The 21662-nt window shown below is 46.7% G+C and overlaps 1 protein-coding gene across 1 annotated transcript in view; it reads left to right on the forward strand.

Annotated features, from left to right (window-relative positions):
- Dlgap2 (DLG associated protein 2) overlaps positions 1 to 21662 on the forward strand; it is a 747033-nt gene that overhangs the window by 147753 nt on the left and 577618 nt on the right. The window contains 1 exon segment of the mRNA XM_052751752.1: positions 17044 to 17098. Coding sequence (XP_052607712.1) covers positions 17044 to 17098 — 55 coding nt within the window.

The raw sequence follows: 21662 nt of genomic DNA on the forward strand, positions 1-21662 counted from the left end.
GAATGAAACCAGATGAGCATGTGACAGGAAGACAAGGGATTCCCTGTTGTCTGAAACTGTGATTAGTGTCTATCAGCTGGTGCCAACCCTGACTCCCATTCTCCACTTGTGAACTGGGGTGTGACAAGGGGCTGGGCCTGGGGGGGGGGTGAGGTAGACTGTCTGTGGGGAGCCAAGGTCAGCCTGTGTCCCAGCAGTCTAGAAGCTTGGTGTGGACAGCTGAGACACCTCAGAGGTGTCCGGTTTTGGAAAGCAGGAGAGTTGTAAGGACTGTGGTGTCTAAAGCAGTGATAAACAAGAGTTCTTGGGGCTGGAGAGATGGCGCAGAGGTTATGAGCACTGACTGCTCTTCCAGAGGACCCAGGTTCAATTCCCAGCACCCACATGGCAGCTCACAACTGTCTGTAATTCCACTTCCAGAGGATCTGACACCCTCATACAGACATACATTAAATAAAAAAAAAAAAAAAAAAAGAATTCTTGTCATACAGGGGCCATGCTCCAGTGAGAATTCTAAACTCTATCCTGGAACAAAAAGTATCATGACATTGGTCAGCCAAGGAATGCAGAGACCTGGGAGCATCCTGAAGGCTCTGTGATGGGAGATGGGAGGGCCTGGCCTGACAGTACATCATGTCACGGCAGAAGGTGTTTTCTCCCATGAGTGTGTAAGTGTGCCCTTGAGAGAACTGACAAATACCACTTCATACCTCATGGAAGAACTGGCCCTCTCCCCAAATGAAACAAAACAAAGCTACACAGCAAATTGGGGATGATGTGCAGGAACTGGGAGACTCGATAGAGACTGTAGTGTTGGTGGGAATACACAGCGATACAACTGCAGTGGAAAACTCGAAAGTCAAAGAATTAAAAGTAGAGTCACCACAATCTAGCAGTTCCACTCCCGAGTAGCCGCTCAAAAACTAAAGCAGAGTCTCGGGATATTTGCACACTTGGGTTTGTAGCATCGCTGTTTGTGAAGAAGTGGAAGCAGCCTCTGTGTCCATCTGTGCGGTGTGTTTGTTATTGAGCTTTACAGAGGAAGGGCATCCCCATACAAACCACAGTGTAGATGGGCCTCAGTGGCCTTGTGCTAAGTGGGATAAGCCAGTTACAAGAGGATAAATCCTGCTGGAATCCCTAGAACCATTATTGGACCTGTAGCTACTGGGAGTGGAATGGTGGGTGTCAGGGAAAGGGGGGGGGCAGGGAATGTAAAGGGGTATGTCTAGATGGAGAAACAAGACATTTCCTTATAAAGAAAGGAATTACCATCTTCTGTCACCCAGGACACCTGGCTGCCTGAAGTCCCTCAAAGCCTAGCCTGCTTCTTTAATGCAGAAGGAACATAACCTCCCTGTCCAGGGCCTGAGCACAGGTCACAAAGGCTGTGCATACACGGAGTTGCGGTATTAACTGTGTTTGTGTAGATGAGACAGTTGGTGCCCAGTGCCGCCAGGCTGCAGAAGTGTGAAGTATGTGGAATTTCTGTGTACCCATGGTGGGTCAGGGTTTAGGCTTTGGCAAGTTCCTGTACTTTTGCCTTTTACAATGACCCAAGCCATGATATCCTTGGATGCAGGAACAGAGCCCTGCATAATGCCACTTCTGAGGCCTACCAAACTGTAGAGCTGAGCATGTGGACTCTCAGGTAGCATGGCGACTTGGTCATTTTTCTGTGAGTGCAGTGATGATGTTTCATAAATCCCCACTCTAGGCTCTTCATTTCTTGTCCCCCCCCCCCCCCCCAGAAAAAGGAAGGAGACTAACAGTGGGATCCAGCCTGGAGACTCTTGCCAATATGATCGATTCACTCAGGACGTATTCATGATTTATCGCGGGCATTTATTCTTTGTGCACCAGATTTTCTTGCTGCCAATAAATTTAATTAGATTAATTAAATAGATGGAGCAAATATGGTCTGCCTTTTCTACAGCAGAAAAGTAGGAAGTGTCAGCGAAGGGGAAGGCACAGGAAAGGCCATGTGCTCTGAGGAGGGCGGGGCATCTGCCCTCCTGCTACTTTGAGTCTTCCTAGCCCAGGTTGCCATAGGGGAAGCTCTTAGGGTCTCAGTCTGCTGGCAGTAGGGTGGTGACACTGTGGTTCATAGCAGGGTACGGAGATCTGCCCTGTGTCTGTCCTCTGTTTGTTCTTTTGAGTAGAATTTGTAGAGTACAGCCTCTGCTCTGCTCTCCCAGGACATGGTGGTGGCGTTGGGGGCTGGTGCTCCTGGGTTCTATAAGAAAGGAGGCTGAGCAAGTCACAAGGAGTAAGCCAGTAAGCAGCACTCCCCCCCCCCCCCCCGTGACCTCTGCATCAGCTCCTGCCTCCAGGTTCCTTCCCTGCTTGAGTTCCTGCCCTGACTTTCTTCATTGATGACCAGTGATGTGGAAGTGTAAGTCAAATAAGCCCTTTCCTCCCCAGTTTGCTTCTGGGCATGGTGTTTCATCACAGCAGTAGAAGCCCTAACTAGGACAAAGGCTGTGATGATGTGGTACCCAGATGTCCTAGAGTGTGGGGTTCCCATGGTAACTGACAAGCCAAGGGAGATGCGGGCATCTACTGGGGAGACTAGGCATTTCCTTATTAGAGAGTCAGCTTTTGAAGCACAGATCCACAGTGTATTTGCTCCAGGAGCTGTAGGCGCCCTCTGTGGCTCCCCGTTCTCTTCCTCTGCAGCCTGCAGGGTGGCCCTTCTCCCTCATAACTTGGAATATAATGTCCTTGTATAGGAGTCTTATGTGCTACCATGTGATCTGAGACTCCTTTGAGCCTTCCCTCTCCTTTGGTGCTTCAAACGAGCACGCCGTGGCTCAGCTCCACCTGGGCCGAAGATGACCACTTGCGGTGAAATGGGCACAGGGCTCCATGCCTCTCAGCCCCCAGACTGGGGCATTGACTGCTGCTGCTGTGGCTGCGGAGTGAGACCCTTGTAGTGTAACAGAATCCTGGCTCTATGGAGGAGCTTTGCCTAGTTTGTAGTGGGCCCCGGGACCACAGGAAGTAAAAACAAGGGAGTGGATGTCTCAGTCAAGGGTCTGCCATGCCAACATGAGGATCTGAGTTTGGATCTCCAGATCCCATGTATCAGCCAGGAACCATGGCATGAGTCTGCAACCCCGATGTTAAAAGAACAGAAATGGGGATCCCAGGAACTTAACACCACCAGCCTAGCCTATTGGTGAGCTCCAGATTCAGTGAGCAACTTTTACCTAAAAAAAAAAAAAAAAAAGGTGAAGGGGCCGGAGAGATGGCTCAGTGGTTGAGAATACGCCCTGCTCTTCCCAAGGATCTGAGTTCAGTTCCCAGACAAGACCCGGTCTTCACAGAGCTCACATTTGTGAGAGTCAGAGGAAGGCAGAAAGAACAAGACATGTCAAGGACCCCCCACCGTGAGGGAGGATGCAGAAGCAGGGTTAGAGACCAGGAACAGTTAATGAGAGAGGAAGTCTCTGGAGTGTCCTGTGTGAACTGAGCTGAGGTGTCCTGTAGTGTCTTCCCACACAAAGAATGTCTTCTGCAAAGAACCTGAGGTCATACATGTAGTATGTGCAAGGGACAGTGGAGAACTGGTGCAGCAGAACTTGAGCAAGGCCGTGATTGGCAGCCCTGACTTTGTCATGTCCGGCCTTCTGGTTCTTTAAGGACTAAGGGTTCTTAGGTGTTCTGGGGTGTTGTTAGGCTTTGGGCAAAAGACTAGTAGAACATGACTTCTAAATGGAAAGATTATTCTAGTTTTGTTTGTATTGTGATGATAGATACCATGACCAAAAGCAGCCTTTGAGAGACAAAAGTTTATTTGGCTTACAGTTTCAGGTTACAGTTCATCTTTGCTGGGAATTCAAGGCAGGAACTTATTGGATCACATGCATCATTAAGAGCAGAGAGAATAAATGTGTGGATCTGTGCATGCATGGCACCTCTGCTCAACTGGCTTTCTTCATTCTTTCATAGTTCAGGGTCCAGCTCAGTGAAATAGTACTGCCTGTATTCAGTGTGGATGTGTGGATATTTCCTGTCAATTAACAACCAAGATAGCACCCCCAACCCTGAGTTTTTCCACCGACCAATCTGATTCCTCAGTCTTCAGCTGGTGCTCTCGGGTGATTCTGAGTTGTGGCAAGCTGACGATTCAGACTCATCAAAAGAAACTAGTTCAGGCAGATCCCCAAAGACTATATTTCAGGAGCTCTGGAGGCTCTTCAAAGTTGACTCTTCAAGGTGAGGGAGGAGAGGATGTTGTCTGGGTAGCAGTGGTGGGTGCAGGGTGCTTATTTGGTTTGAGGATTTGGAGCTGGACTTGGTGGGCTGAGGGCTGGCATGGAGAGGAGACGGGCAAGGTGGAGGAACCTGATATAGAGGCTGGGATGAGGAGGATAGTAAGGCGTGTCATTTGGGGTTCGGTTACATGGAACATGTTCATTTAAAGATGTCTAAGTGCTGGGAACAAGTGGGCCACTCAACGCATGCTTCCGAAATCAGACAAGAGAACAAACAGAGCAGAGAGCATGAAGTCCAGGGTCTGTGGTGGGAGGTGAATGGACCCAGAGCCCCACTGCATGGATTTAGAAGTAGCTGTGCAGTTAGGGCTTCCATAGCTTCCTTTCTAGGGAACTTAAGAAGGAGCAGAAATGGGACTTCTCTCATGATCTGAATTGTTTCACATCTGTTTATGGGAAAACAGCCTCTTCTCCAGTTCTTGACTTCATCCGCCTGTGGTTTCTGAAACTCAGAAAAGGCTGTGTTATCGCCGTCGGGAATCATTACATGCCGACTTCTGCTACTGTTAAGCTCAGAAAAATCTTCTGTGAAATAATGGTCTCTCAGAAGAAGAGAAATGTCTATGGAGTTTTTTTTTTTCCCCCATCTGTAATGAGGATGATGGGAATTCTTAGATAACGGAAGTAACCAGGTTGACTGTGGATGTTCTCACTGTGTAACCTCTGTATAGACAGAGCACAGGGCTGCCAAGAGTAGCCTGGATCTGACTCTTGAAGGCGGAATGGCCTTCTCCATGAGACAGAGATCTGGGCCTGAGCTGCAGGTGAGGCAGAATGCTCTATGCCCAAAGGCTCTGGGCAGTGCCCAGGTCCAAAGTCTTGTAAGCCAGGGGTTGTCTCGGCCACATCCGGAGGAGTGTACTACCAGTCCATCAAGGACAGGAGTGGCATCAATCAGAGATGACTCCTCCTATCCCTCCCTGGGAGAGCCTTGGCTTTTTGACCCACTAGGACCCAGCAAAGGTTCTTATTTCTTGACTGAGACCCAAAAGGGCTTCTTCTATAGATGCAGATTTTTTTTTTCTGGGCCATCAGCAGATGATCAGAGGATTCTGATTGGCTGGAAGCTGCTGACCTGGGCTTTGGGTCAACAGAGTTGGGGATCTGTTGATATATTGCTAGAAAAACCTGTGGGGATTGTGTTCCTAACTGCAGGATATATGTCAGGATATGCCTCTGACTATGGGGAATCTCCAGGGATGAGTGGCGCCCTTGGAGGGAGAGGTCCAGGGATGAGAGTGGATTGATATTGCTGGGGGGGGGGGCGTGGGGAAGATGGTATTTCTAACCAGAAAGCTAGTCAAAATCCTGCTGCTTCTCTTTGCTTACATCTTCAGACACTGCTTGCTCATGTTTTCCAGGTAGCAGGGTTTTTTCTTTTTCTTTTAATAGCAGGCATGGGGTGGTGGGTCCCTGAATGCCTACATTAAAGATTTGTGAAGCCTGTAGCTGTCTGTGTCATAGGAACACATGGTTATGATGGAAGGCATTACTATACTCCCAGGACACATAGTTGCTTTGCTGCTTCTGCTTCTTTTCCAGAGGCAGAATTGAACATTCTGACCTTAGAGAATTTCATCCCCTGCTGGTGTCATTTGGATTATGTGAAGCCTGCTTCTCTGAAGATGGGAATGTCACTTCTGTCATGGGAAAAGGGGTTCTGTGGGCTGTGAGTGTGGCAGGGGTACTTTTGTGGCTGTTGGGACTCTGTGGACATCTCAGTGTCCTTTCCTGTAGTAGTGGACAGAGTCTGGTTTGACCTGTTGTGCTGACATTCTGACCATGTGATCGCAGGCAGTGGTGGATGGAGGTGTGTCTGCGCTGAACTGTTTTTTACACCAATTAACCAGTGTTTCTGTTGGCCTCTGTATTGGTCACTTTCCCAGCCACTCTTACCAAATACTCTTTTCTCTTTTTCCTGTATAGTGGGGCAGCGTGCTCTCCACCTGCCTCCTGATAGCAGAGACAGGGCATCGTGTGAAGCCCCAGCTCTCACTCGATGTGTCCGGCGCTGTCTTCTTCCATGGATAGCCTGTCATGGGGAGATGTTACTTTGTACTTTCCAAAGCACCACTCCTCTGCTCTGTTGCTTCTCAGCTCGCAGAGTTCTTTGCTGTGGTTGTGTTTAGGGTCTTCCTGCTAGTCAGCATTTTTACTGTAGTGTACTGGGTTGGTCACCAAGATGTGGCTGGGCGTTCTGTGGGCTTCTAAGTCCTGAGTCTGTTTCCGTGTGTCTGTGGGTTTAGGCTGGCTTACTTGGCTCATCCCCCACTGGGTCTCTTTCTACCTCCCACAGTGAGGTAGAAAGCTCCAGAACTAAGTTTCTGGAGTTTTATGTTTGTTTGTTTTTTTAATCTCTGTCAATTCTTAGTACATTTTTCTCTATATATTCTGAGATAATGTCTTGAATCTGCCTTTTCAAAGCATTTTATTGGAATGCTGGTTGACTCTGACTTCCAACGGGTCTTTCTCTGGGTTTTGCTTCTGTGAGTGTAACATCCTATTTTCTAGTCAGACATAAATATCTAGTGTTGCTAGGCATGGGGCCTTGCCTCTGTTCTAATCCCAGCATTTGGGAATTTGAAGCAAGGGGGCCATGAGTTCAAGGTTAGCTTGGGCTACGTGACGAGGCCTTGCTTCAACAACAACATCATCCATGCCATCTCTAGAATTCTGAAATGTTGCTAGTTACATTGTTTTAAATTCCCCATTTCCTACAGAAATTCTTTCTTGCTACTGTAAATTTGGTCTTTCTCACAGTGGAAGCTTGCTGTTAATATCTGGTGATCCTCGAATGCCCCGACTCCCTGTGAGGCTCTGAAGGTCTCTTGGGAGACCCTTGTTTGTTAGCAAGTGGGGCTTGCTGGCAGCAGAGTGGGAAACTTGTGTTTGTAGGTGCTTTTCTTAAAATGGTTTGAGAAAGTGTTGGAGCCCACTAGGTTTCCTAGTGGCTGTACCCAGCAGGACCATGTAAGAGATTGATTGGACCATGGCCTGGGTACCAGGTGGCTGTAACTAGCAAGGGGGAGGTCTTTTGCTCCACCCCTTGGTGCTATTATAAATAGACCTTTGGAATAAAGTTCTGGGCCAGTGGATAAGGATCTAGGCCCACCCAGGTCTATCCTGTTTTCTCTCCCCTCTCTATTTCTAACTAAGTCTCTTATTCCTCATTCCTCGAGAGTTCCTGGGGTAAATAAGTGTGGGGGCTGGTCCCCCACAGAAAAGGACATTTCACATCTCTTGTTTGTGATAGGGGAGGGATGAGGCAGGTGAAGCCCAGCTGTGCTCATTCTGGGAATGCTGGCTTTGGTGGAGGGTGGCCCTGCTGGGTGTGTACCCGGGTGATAGTCATGTGTGTTTGCATCCTTGGGTTCTCTGAGGTTCATGTGTATTGACGTCTTTGGGTTCTGTGTCCAAACCTGTACATATTGTTTCTTCCTGTTAGTTTCCTGGATATTCTTAGGACTACTTTTGTTTATAGCATGCACGTATAAGACCCAGAGATGATAAGAACCTGACAGGACCAAATTAGCATGACCAGTCTAGGTCTGAGGAGGCAGCAGTAGATTGTCCATGTGCAGAGGGGTTGGTACTGATGCTAGTGAGGGGCTTGGCAGGTGACATAGGTCTAGATGTAGATTTCTGATTGTTTGCATCACTCCTGCCCTTTGGGATCCCATGTACCCCTAAGCTAAGGGTCCTCACTGCAGTCTGCTCTGGAAATACTACAGGTCCATATTTCCAGCTTCTCTGAGTAGCCCTCCATCTATTGCTATAATTAACGATGCAATTCCATGAAGTTTATCTGGTAATTAAAAGAGGTTTATTTCAGGGGTAACTTACAACTAATAAGGGGTTGATTATAGGATCTGGGAGAGATGAGGTACAGTCTAGCATAGTTCTCTGGGGTACTCTGACTTGGTCTGCAAATCCAGCCTCTAAGACCATGAAGAGCTATGAGAGCAAACATGAACACATCTTGGGTCTTAAGGGGTCCCTCTTGGCCATACTCCAGGGGCAGGTCATAGGCAGGTGTGGCCGTTTTTCGAGGACAAAGCAGGAAGAGCTACCCACTACATCCATCTGTTCTTTATGTTATGGAAGCACACTGAGATTGATTTCTCAATCAGTTCTGCTGTCCATCCCCCGTCAGCCCCTCTGTCAGCTTGACGTGATGATTCTATTGCATGAACTCTAATGGGACAGTCGATGGACGAGAAGTCAATGGACGGATGTTGCTGGTGGTGAGATGCTGCTTTCATGGTTCTCAAACTGTTTCCTGGATTATTGGTGCAGCATCTCCAGGGAACATGAAATTCAGTTCCTGGCCACATTTGGGGACCAGGATGCCATGTGAGTGATCCTTGTATGTGTAAGTAGCACTGGTATAGGCTGAGGTTTGAGTCTGTCATGGTAGATTACAGTCACTACTGACTCATGGAGCATAATGCCCTTTGGTTTCTGAAGTGGTCCCATTTTCACAGATGACACAGACAAGGGCAATGAAGACAGCTTATCCAGTGTCAGGTCCTTATTTGTGTTCTAGACTCTGGCTTTGCTCCCCATGACACTCTGCGTGAGAACCATGAGATAGAAGGCAAATGCCTAATGTTGAGGCAGTGGAGCCTGGCTGACGTTTTTTTATTTCACTCCTTACTCCTCTTAGTCAGCTTGGAAGGAGTGTTTTCACCCAGAGCTGGGCACTGAGGCAGAGCCTCCGATCAACAGGTGTTCTTGTAAGTGAAGGAGCTGTACAGTACCCAGGCAGCCCATCCTTGGTGTCCACACCCAACTCAGAGGTTGCAATTGTGTAAATGGTTCCAGTGCATGTACGACTGCTTACAATGACAAAGTCAAGGATCTCTGTCCATCTTATGCTGAACATGAAGGAGGCATGTGCAGATATACAGGGAAATCCCGAGGTGTGCATCTGTCCTGTCCTGTCTATGACTGGCCTTTGATGAGTATTCTCATTTCTGTCAATACTACAAGAGGAAGGCAGAAGTAGAGGGTGGGTCAACACACATGAAGACCAGCGTCTCCAGATGGAAATCAGATGCTGCTGAGTGTCCTCTCTTGAGAGGCATGGGATACCACATTTTCTAAAAGAAACCTAAGGCCATTTCTTCACAGTTCAATTGGTTGGGAACAGTTAATTGAATACTTACTTATGTTCTTGACACTCTAAAGAATGTGTCTATGTCTCTGGGGCCTGTGTCCTCTGAGAAGCTTGTTAAACTGTGTAATGTCACTTCTAGTTTTTAAATGCCACAGTGCTGATCTCTTGTACAAATTGAAAAAACTCAGACTGTCGGGAATGCCCAAGTATCATGGCCCATTGGGCTCAGCATCCTGTTGCCCAGGAAGGAAGGGCATCAAAGCAGAGAGAGAGAGAGAGAGAGAGAGAGAGAGAGAGAGAGAGAGAGAGAGAGAGAGAGACAGAGAGAGAGACAGAGAGAGACACAGAGAGAGACACAGAGAGAGAGACACAGAGAGACACAGAGAGAGAGACAGAGAGAAAAAGAGAAAGAGAGAAAGGAGGATGGGAAAGACTGATTCTTCCTAAGAGCCTATATTTGGGGATAATATCTACTAATGTTTTAAGAGGATTAAAAAACAGGACAAAATGCCATGTACACTGGACCTATCAAAGGCCCTGAGGCTACATCCTTTCACCTCTGAGGTTAACTTTGTAACTCAGAGAGCAGGTGATCTTTGTTGACAGTTATCGCCTACCCTTGTGGCCCTAGCAATCTTGAGAGGCCACACAGACACCTGGCTCCCCATCACTCATTTATTCCAGACTGGGCATGTAGGATGTTGGTTTGACCCATACTAACAGTTGTGGGTATCAGATGATAACACATCGGCCTTGATACTAAGCAAGGTGGCTGACCACAGAGCATCAACTTTTACAGCCATGATGTCACTGAGAATAGAGACTGTGCCAAAAGCATGGGAGTCATCAATATTCCTGTCCTCGGGGAGGGAAGAGCCAGGGCCAAGCTGAAGCTAATGTACAGAAGTAACATTGACAGAAAGGAAAATCTCCGAGAAATAACAGTGGATGGCCAGACCTGAGGCATTCACTAGAGGGTTAGAATACAAAACAGAGAATTTTATGGAAGTGTAACAAAAAAGCAGAGGAACAGTGGTAACAGTGATTAGACCCACCCATCCCTGTGCCTAAGTAATAGAATTTCCAGGAAGAGGAAACAGAAAAGAAATATTAGAGTTTCTGAGAATTAGAGGCTGCGAGTCTCCATCATCACTCAAGTAGATTCGGAGTGCAGGTCCATAAGGCCCACAGGCTTAAATTACAGGGTGACAGTCCCTTACCTGGCCCACTCTAGCTGTAATTCAGGGTGAGCGCATAACTTCTTTATGAATAGGAAGTAGACTGTCCCTCTACTGAGAAACAGAGTGAGTGTGGAGGTGCTCATTGTTTGGAAGAGACTAGACCCTGGTATGAGGGCAGCAGTCTCAGAGAGGTGTAGCATGGATCTTCAAAGTTCTTATCAATAAAAATCAAACCTGAGGCCAGTTACTGGGGTGAATGCTGGAAGATCAGAGAAGCAGAACAAGCCATAGCTTCCTCAACTTGCCAGTTCCTCAGCTGGTCCTGTTTCCTCAGACTGGAAGTCTCTGAGTCCTCATATCCGAATGGGTCTCAGCTGAACTGCTGCTCGAAAGCCTGAAAGCTTAACCAGCCAAATGCTGCTAGTTTCTGGTCTCCATGCCTTATATAGCTTTCTCTTTTTGCCATCACTCCTTGGGATTAAAGGCTCACTTCTTGGGATTAAAGGCATGTGTCACCATGCCTGGCTGTTTCTAATGTGGCCTTGAACTCACAGAGATCCAGAGGGATTTCTACCTCTGGAATGCTAGGATTAAAGGTGTGAGTGCCACCATTTTCTAGCCTTTGTATCTAGTGGCTGTTCTGTCTCTGACCCCAGATAAGTTTATTAAGGTGCACAATATTTTGGGGAACACAATATCACCACAGAGAGGAGCTGAATCAGGTCATCACCTGTCATCAGGATGTAGATTCAGAACCTTAGTGAGGTAACTCCACGGGATGGGAGAGAACACATAGACAGTATGGAGCAGATGTTTAGGTTTGTGGAATGGGTTCTAATGAGCATATGGAGGATCCCAACCCCCTTTGAGGCTATTCACCCTCACATAGTAGTATCTTTTGACATGGGGACATCTAACTCAGGCCAGGGTGGTTCACAAGTGTCACATGTGCCCCATGCCCTTAACGCTCCAGGACCTTATTCCCAGTTCACAAAGGGAAACAGATTCCTGTTAGTGTTTTGTTGGGTCCCAGGGCCCAATTTGGAGCTAGGCTACGGGAATCCTTGAGAATCTCCAGGGATAGTGAGAACTTGGCAGGAGGAAGTCTGGTCAGAGGAATGGATGAAGGAAGGAGGCAGGGAGCCCCTTATCTGTTGTGGAATATTAATTTAAGATGTGTTACATTTTTTATGCTGTGGAATATTTGTTTAACAACGCAAAGATGTGTTGCATTCCTTTATGTTGCATTTGTTTAATTCTGTGAAGCTGTGTTACTGTGCCAGTGTAAAACACCTGATGGTCTAATAAAGAGCTGAACAGCCAATATCAAGGCAGGAGAAAGGATAGGCGGGGCTGGAAGGCAGAGAGGATAAAGAGGAGGAGACATCTGGGAGGAGAGAGATCAAGGAGCAAGAAAGGGAGGCGAGGAGGACTCCAGGGGCCAGTCATCCAGCTACACAGCAAGTCACAGAGAAGGAAGTAAAGGAAGGTATACAGAAATAAAGATAAAAGCCCAGAGGAAAAAGATAGATGGGGTAATTTAAGTTAAGAAAAGCTGGCTAGAAATAAGCCAAGCTAAGGCTGGGCATTCATAAGAAAGAATAAGTCTCTGTGTGTGATTATTTTGGAGCTGGGTGGTGGGCCCCCCAAAAAGTAAAAAAACAACAACTACACTTATCTCCATTAAGACTTTCCTGTGATGGTTACCTGAGGAAACTCTAGTACCCTGTGGTTATTTGGGTGAGGAGGGTTCAGGGGCAAGTGGGCTGTCAGGAATGTCCTGGTTCCAGCACGCAGGCCAAGCTGTCACAACAATGGTAAGATCTTCAGGTTGCTTACCAAGGATCCTCTGACTGTTGCCAGAACCACCGTCCTTTCTTGAGCTCTACTCAGCACACACCCAGTACACATGACTTCCGAGTCCCCAGAACATACCCGACACCCACTCGTGAGGTTTTCTGTCCAGTGTGAGGGCTCATCGTGGGTAGGCAGTCTGAAGGTAAATATGAGCTCACACCAGCAGGGGAAGGGGACGAACCTAAGAACACGCAAGAGAATTTGCTGCACGTGGACATGGGAAGGGTGAAAGCCTGGGCTGTGCTCTATTTTTGATGATGCCTATGTGGGAATGAGTGAGTGAGTTGCCACCCCAAAGGCACGGTGAAGGGAAAGCATCAGGATACAAGGAGATTGGGCTGAGAGAACAGGAGGTTGACTGGAGAGTTCTGTGATGCAGAGAGAACAAAGGCTCCTGGTGGCCAGCAGAGGACAAGCTACACTTTGCAGAAGCCCTAGGTTTATTACCTTGAAGCAAATTCAAGCACAGAGAACTCCATGACTTGCCGATAAGTGGCATCAATGACACCAAGACTCCTCCTTAACTGCAGTGTTTTAGCATATTATGGGTTGGATTCTGTTTCCCCGTTATGCACTTCAGAATATGACTCAATTTGGATACAGGGTCCTAGAAGACTTTACCAAGGTAGATGAGGCCATGAAGGTGGGCTCTAATTGAATTGGAATGTCTGTTTGCAAGAAGGACACAGGGACACCTGCAGGAGAAAGCATGTGGGTACATGCAGGAGAAGACACATGGGTACATGCAGGAGAAGACACGTGGGTACATGCAGGAGAAGACACGTGGGTACATGCAGGAGAAGACACGTGGGTACATGCAGGAGAAGACATGTGGGTACATGCAGGAGAAGACACGTGGGTACATGCAGGAGAAGACACGTGGGTACATGCAGGAGAAGACATGTGGGTACATGCAGGAGAAGACACGTGGGTACATGCAGGAGAAGACACATTGGTACATGCAGGAGAAGACATGTGGGTACATGCAGGAGAAGACACGTGGGTACATGCAGGAGAAGACATGTGGGTAGATGCAGGAGAAAACATGTGAGTACATGCAGGAGAAGAGGAGGTGGTATGGTTGACATACATGTGAAGGCAAGACCCTGTGAGTGTGGACACACATGTATGGAAGACCATGTGAGTGTGAACACACATGTGTGGAGAGAAGACCATGTGAGTGTGGACACACATGTATGGAGAGAAGACCATGTGGGTGTGGACACACATGTATGGAAGACCATGTAAGTATGGACACACATGTATGGAAAGAAGACCATGTGGGTATGGACACATATATGGAAGACCATGTGAGTGTGAACACACATGTGTGTAGAGAAGACCATGAGGATGTGGACACACATGAATGAAAGGAAGACCATGTGGGTGCCTATGTATTGAGGGAAGACCATGAGCAAGTGTGAATAGTAGGCCATATTAGTGCATACATGGGGAGAGAAGACTTTGCTGGCACATACTTGTGGAGGGAAGACCATATAAAGCGATAGGGAAAAGGCCATGTGGATACAGTGGAGGTTGGCAGGATGTGGCGATAAACCCAGGGTCCCAGGAGCCATAAGGAGTATAGAAGCATAAACAGCCATTCTTGGAGTCTTTAATTGGCATGTTATTCTGCCTATATCTTGGCCTTGGATTTCAGGCCCACAGACTCTGTGGCAATATGTTTAAATGTTCTAAGCCACCCATAAGTGGCACCTGTCACATCCGCTTCGAGAGACTGATGATTTATTCAGTAGAATTTTCCCAGAGCACATGGACTTCAAACAGATGAACTGTTATGTTCCCTACTTCAGAGGCCAGAGGTGATGGGAGGGTCAGAGGTCGGAGGATCACTGAGTCCCTAAAGGTGTCAATGGGGGTACAGAGGAAAGCATGTGTTCTGGGTATCTAGGGACAGGCAGAGGCTACAGTCACCTGGGACTGGAGAGAGGAGGATGAGGTAAGACTGCCCAGAGCTACTGCCTGGGTGACCAGAGCCCTGTGTCTTCTCTGGGCATCACCTCCCCAAAGAAAAGATGTGTTCGGTGTCTGTACTGTTAAACATCAGGCCATGGCTAGTGTAGGCTGGAGTATGTGAAATGCAGCCAGAGTCACCAGACACATGAATTCTTAATTTCCTTCAGCTAATATTGCAGAAGTATCAGTTTCCCTGTGGGGTTATGTTTTTGTCTTTGACCTAAGAAGGCACCTAGAGAGCAAGCAGGATTCAGACAACTGAGACTTTGGAGTTCTTATTTAGGAAGCGGATCTCCTGCTTGGAAGAATCTGTACCTACAATCATGGTTATCAACAGTGGTCTCCTCAGAAATGTGGAATGATGGACACTCTGAGACCTTGGGTGGTACTAATGGGGACTCTTGGGGTCTTTGAATTTGTTGGTCCCTCTCTCCTGACTCTGGAGAGCAGAAGCACAATGTCTCCAATTATCTTCAGCAGTTAAATGCTCTCAAAGAATAGGCAGGTTTGAACTTTTAAAGTGCCTTTGGGCAGGCAAGATAATTTCATTCTCCTTTGCTGCCTTCTGTAAATCCTTCAGAGAGAAGGAAATAAACCCATTACGGTCCTGCCTGGCTGTTCCCTTAAGCTGGCTGCGAGGAAGTGATGTGTGCCTGGCATTTGAGAGCCTGAGGCTGTATCCAAGATTTAGTGCAGGTGTCTTACCCAGGACCACGGCTGGGAGGAGACTGTCAAGATTAGATATGGGCGCCATTTTTGAACACAAATCGTCTGCCGTTGGGAAAGTCAAGGTGAATTCTACCGTAGACTGTTTATGACTTCTTCTGGCTCCTTATATTTTCCTGTTTGGGATCCAATGAAAGCTACTTGACATGTTCCAAAAAAGAAAAAAAAAAAGATTTGAGGTTGTGGCAGGGAGTGTTGCTTCAAAGGGATCATAAGTGAGATTCCTGGAGTGTGCCAGTGGCTTTTAGGGGTAGCAGCAGCTTGGGGGAGCACTTGGGGGATGCAGGATGCTTTAGTATGAAGTCACCAGTGCTCCAGAACTGGGGGCCTGTAGCTGGAGTTTCCTCTCTGGGTTCCGCCAAGCCCCGGCAGTCCGACAGCCCACTTATAAAATAAACACACAGATGCTTATATTATTTACCAACTGTATGGCTGCAGCAAACTTCTTGTTATCTAGTTCTTCTATCTGAAATTAACCCATTTCTATAAATCTATACCTTGCCACGTGGCTCGTGGCTTACCGGTACCTTACATCTCCCTTGTCATGGTGGCAGCTGACAGTGTCTCTCTGCCTCAGCCTTCCTCTTCCCAGAATTCTCTTGTCTGCTTGTCCTGCCTATACTTCCTGCCTGGCTACTGGCCAATCAGTGTTTTATTTATTAACCAATCAGAGCAACACATTTGACATACAGAACATCCCACAGCAGGTGCCCACGTGGCGACCCAGAGAGCTTGACTCAGAGTGGCTGCCCCTGGGAAGGGTTGATCAGTCTCTAAGGTCACATGTCACACGAATGTCAGAATATGTTTTTGAATTCTCATTCCACGTTTTATATAGCATTTGCTAGATACAGATTTGCTTATTGCTTTATTTGTTTTGATTTTTTTTGTTGTTGTTATCAGATTTTACCCAGAGTCAAAAAATTGTCCACGCTGTTATGTGCAGCCAATTATATTAGGATAAAAAGCATTCTTTACTGCATGCAAGGTATTCTGAGGAAGTGGAGGAAGTCAGGTTGGCTAAGGCAGAGAAAAATTCATCTAAGTCCCCAGAAGTGGATGTCAGGCTCCTGGTGTGTTCCTGGGACACCTCTGCCCCTTGTATGGAACTCATTGCTCTGAGGCAACACAAGCCTTCCTGGCTGATGGACAGCTCTGGACAGCTGCCACTGCTGGCTGAGGGCCCACCGTGGAGGTCTTGTGGAGCATGTGAGAGGTCGGCTTTTCTCTGAGTGGCTTAGGAAGCAGGAACGTACGTGTCCTGTTGAGAATCCCCACTGTGGATTTTTTTTTTCCAGCCCATGCTTTGCAGAAGCTTTGCGTTGTAGAATTTTCTTGACAAAACAGGTTTCTGTTGTCTTCACCCTCCAATCCAAGGAGACACTTCCTTCACCTTTTGCTACCGAGGTTAGAGTCTAAACACAGCTTTTGTTTTCTATTTCCTCACAAATATTCTGGATGAGGGACGAGAGCCGCTGAGCTTAGGTCCTCAACGAAGACCCGGCACAGTGTCCCAGCAAAGCTCCATTGTCAGGCTATAATTGCACCTAATATTTTAAAAGCCACCGGGAAAATTGGTGTGCCCATTTCCCCGCACACAGCAGTCCCTCCAGAGCCATGTCCCAGATCTCTTAGGGCCCATTAGGGTGTACATTACCCAGTGGCAGCCACATCCCAGGAGAACCATATACAATCAACACACTTACTTGATTAACCTGTTGGATGAAAAATGTATGTTATCAGCATTTTCCGTAAGGGTTGATTATTGAGACCATCTTGGGTGCAATGACTTTGTGCAACACTGAATGATCTTATTAGAAAACCTCTCACAGCAGTTAATGAGATGCTTTCACCTCTGCCTGAATAACAACCAAGTGCATTTTATTTATTTGTTTTGGAACAGGTTCTGCCCGGCATCCTGCAGAAGCATTGCTGCATCTTACCAGACAGGAACACAGGTATGATCTACCTCCTCCTGGAAAGAGGCCATAGGTTCTGTGTCAGGGACACAAAGAAGCTCGGTGCTTCAGGTAGATGTTGTGTGGGCTTTTTGCAGTTGACGTTCGTGTGTATACTTGATTGTTTGAAAGTTGGGATACTCAGTTCTGTGTCGAGTTACAAGCTGAGTTCAGGTTGCTGTTTTTATTGGCCAAAGAAGTGGATTCAGATGTTTATAATCTTGGATTTTTATGGGAAGTTGGCTGGTTGGTTGTTTTATTTAAATCAAGTTGAATATATCATCTCCAAAGCTGTTTTGTTTCGTTATTATACTTATTTACTAGAAACAGCACTATTTTTTTTTTTTTTTTGGCTAATATGGGGTGTTTGATGTCCATTGGTCATCAGGGTGGAGTTAGCCATATGCATGTTCTCTGGGATTTGCGTGAGTCGGGCAGAGTAGGGATACTGCAGTGGGCACTTGTGTTGTTCTGCAGCTTTGCATCCTGGGTGGATGGTGTGGGCCGAGCGTAAGTGCTCTGCATTGCTTTTAAGAAAATGGGATGGGGAGAAAGAGGTCTAAGAGCCATTTTGGAACTTGGTTGTTTTAACATTAAAAATGAGAATGTAAGGTGTGCTGTCTTGTGGATCTGTGTTTTGATTATTCCATGTAGATAGCCTCTCACTGAAGTTACTTTCATCAAAATGAAAGTCTCAAAATGCGAGGAGCAGACAGTGGATATGGCTGCTACCTCCAAAGAGCTTTGCACAGCTTGTACGTCCTTAAAATCCATTGTGTCTCTGCAAATACAAGTGCATGTTCTGGGATATATTTGGTTTTTTGAGACAGGGTTTCTTTGTAGAACAGCCTTGGCTGTTCTGGAACTCGCTCAGTAGACCAGGCTGGCCTTGCACTCAGAGGTCCACCACATCTGCCTCCCAAGTGCTGGGATTAAAGGTGTGCACCACCATGCCTGGCTCGTTCCAGGATATTTTTGTTGGGTATGAAACAGAAGTTTTCAGATAGTGTGTTTGTCTTCTATGATGATACACAAGGGCTTGCTCTGGTGAAATTTCCACTGCCACATTATGCATATAAATAGGCATGGTCACTGAGGGTCCTGTTGATGTTACATAGTCAATGTAAACACAAAGGTTTGGGGAAAACAAATTTTCCTTTTTTAAAATGAAGAAATGTGGATCTATTGTGTTACTGATGTCATCCTTTTCCAAAGAGTTTGTTTCTTGCCACTGAGACAGATTTGTATCTTATTTACTATATTTATAGAGAAACATACTTACAACACAGTTGGATGTTTTGTAAGCCTGTGTTTTCTGGCAGGCTTGGTTAGTAGTGAAGATGCAGGGCACGTCTTGTGAAGAAGCACAGTGTTAGGTGTGAGGAGGACCAGGGGCCAAGTCGCTTGTGCTGTCCTGCCAGCATCATCAAGGCAATGAAGACGAGCTAAGCTCTGGTACATGAAGATCTCAGTGGATTTTTAGGACTGAGATGAGTTTCAGGTATTTGGAGACACTTTGCTGTGTGCAGAGCTTCAAGTGAGTTTGGAAGATGTTGCCATCTCAAGATACTTTATTTATTTATTATTAATTTGGTTTTCCGAGACAGGGTTTTCAAGATGCTTTATTTTCGTTTCCTAAGAATGCTGCTTATTGGCTCCTAGACCCAGGAATGCTGCCTACACTGAGCTCAGTGTTTCTGGATTAAACATGGCTGGTTTTGAAATAACATACATCACGGCTTTGGCCTAATTCGATTGCCTGTGTTAATTTTGGTGAATGAGTTAAAAAGGGAGATTTATTCTTTTGTTGACCTCTTTTCTCTTTACTACCTCACTTGGATTTCGTTCACAAAAGAACTGAGGCACAAGTTGCGCGGTTGTTTGCCTTTGTTGTTTTGTGAAGGAAAACCACGGGCGTGAGGCTTTTCGAGGCACAAAGGTGGATGCTGCATATCGTCGCCAGAACACGCTGAAGCTGAGGTGTGGCGTGGTGGTAGAGTTCCCAGTGTGTTTGTGGCCCTGGCTTTAATTAAGTTTTTACTTTCAGACACTTTTCCCCTTTTCCAATTCCAGTGATTTTTAGTAATGAAACCTTTATTTTGCCTTTAGGTTGAGACCTGTGTACCTTGTAAACCCAGCCAAACAGCTGTGTGCACTGGACCATGGCAGCTGACCTAAGTGGTCAGAGCCTAACAGCTGTGTGCACTGGACTATGGCAGCTGGACCATGGCAGCTGACCCAGGTGGTCAGAGCCAAACAGCTGTGTGCACTGGACTATGGCAGCTGACCCAGGTGGCCAGAGACATCTGTTGATAACTAGGATTCCAGTTGATGCCTCTGACTTGAATCTAGCCACCTTTTGTTAGAATTTGCTGCCAAAATAGTACAGTTGGGTCTCTCCCTTGAAACTCATTGTTGGTAAAAGGATTACTAACTGGAAGCATCCGTGGCCACAACTTCTGGGGGACCACCTTTGTTCCCTTCAGGACTGGTTCCTATGTACCTATATTCAAGCTGGCGGGTCTTAGGCGAGTGCAGACCTACAGGGCATGCTGACTCCTGGGCGAATTTATAAACTTTTCTGAACAGCAGCTTCCTCACATACATTATTTGATTATAGCTGACGATTCCCAAGATAAAAGTTAACCTGTCTTTACAGTTTCATAGGCAGCCTGGTCTCAGCACTCTAAGCCATGGTTGTCTCTTGTCTCTTTTGAACACTTCATGCCCTTAACTTTTGGGGCATGGGAACTTTGATTCCTGATGGAAAATGTAGCACACAGTAAAAACTACTTGGTTGTCAGCGGTTTGTTTCAGTGTGGTCACATGCTTTAGAGAAGTCTAGGGCACCTCTCACTTGTGCCCACCAGAAGACAACAGCCTGTTCTGCCACCAAGAATGAAGACATTTTGGGGACAGATTCATCTTGTAAAACGGCAAAAACATTCATTCCCCACAGGCCTTGACAATAACGGAGTGACAGGCCCCTCACAGACTACACGCGCAGGGAGATCCAATAGGCTTTGGGCTCTATTTCATTCCAAAGTCACAGAAAGGTGACTGTGAAATATGTTCCCGTAGAAGCTGAACAGAAAGAGTTTTATGATCTTCTTCACGTGTGTGTGGCCGTGATTCTTGCTCCTTTGCCAGTTCATAGTGGCATTCCTGACACACCTGAGCATTCCTGTCTCTGAGGTTGCCTGATGGCGGGTGAGATGAGGTCAACCAGCTTTCCTCAGCAGGGTGATGCTGGGGAGGGGAGAAGCCTAGTCCCTAGTGTTTGCCAGTCTCTGTGTTGCAAATTCTCCTACCATGGCCAGTTCCCAGCTCTCCTATAAAGGTCCTGGGAAGAGACTGGGAGGTGCCCATACTCTGATCAGTCCTCTGGGCAGGTGGAGGCTCTGGTCTTTGGTACGTGGTACTGACTGTGGTTAAACATGGTCTCTATGTGGTGCAAATTGCTTAGTGTATTTGGGCTGAATGGAATCTTGGATTAAAATCTAGTGTCTGAAACAGGATCCCTAATTTTACAATATCCACATAGGTTGAGCACATAGGTTTTTTTTTAATGTGTGTGTGTGTGTGTGTGTGTGTGTGTGTGTGTGTGTGTGTGTGTATCATGCATATATAGTATATGCATTATATATATATATAATGCATATATAGTATATGCATCACTCCATAGGACTTTAGAGGCCTACAGGGCAGTCAGCTTAAATTATGCATCATCAAACCATCCAAGGAATAGGAGGGCTGTTGAAATTAGAGTTACTGCTAGTGAACTTGCATATTTAGTTCAGGAAACAAGAGGGGACAGACATCTTTGTTGAAATGGCAGGAAAGGGTGGTAATTTTACATCTCTTGGTTTTCTCGTGAGTCTAAGGTTTTCAACAGCGTGTAATTTCACAGTAAAGAAATAAGGGGAAACCAATGAGTCAGTGTGTTCTTTTTTCCACAGCTTGGAACATGACTTGAAGTGACTGGCGGTAGGCACAATGCACCTGGCTCATACAGATGTGGTAGTGATGCTGTTTCCTGGTGTTTTAATGGATACCCTGCATGGTGGTCTTGCAGGACTTCTGGTTTAGGGTTTTCACATTAGCTTTGGCTATTGCCTGTGTAGGAAAGACACCACCCTCTTCCGAAGATCAGGACGCAGACCTCAGTTCCTGTCTTTCTCCTCCACATAGCTGCTGAACATTTTGCTGCAGCTCAGGCAGCATCTTACTCTGGGTTGGTCTGTGATGCTACAGGATCCTCAGGAAATCCTTGCTAACCAAGTACAGGGCAAAATGATGTGGATGAGGAAGAGTGTTGCTGGTGTGGGAGAAGAGGGGCCGAGGGTGACTGGTGAAGCTCCTGGGACAAGTGCAGCAAGTACCGTGCGTGGAAGGGTCCTGGAAGGGTGCACAATGGACAGAGTGGACACACAAGGACACAAAGTGCCAAGTGATGCCATTTTAATGTTACGGGTTGAAGGTTTATCCTTTGAAAGGCCAAATGCTTCAAGTGAGCTTTTTCTCCCCCAGTTACTGCAATTATTTATACTACCTTTTCCTTTTC

The sequence above is a fragment of the Peromyscus californicus genome, unplaced genomic scaffold, assembly GCF_007827085.1.
Source record: "Peromyscus californicus insignis strain IS unplaced genomic scaffold, ASM782708v3 Scaffold_23__1_contigs__length_62951481, whole genome shotgun sequence".
In the NCBI taxonomy this organism is placed as follows: domain Eukaryota; kingdom Metazoa; phylum Chordata; class Mammalia; order Rodentia; family Cricetidae; genus Peromyscus; species Peromyscus californicus.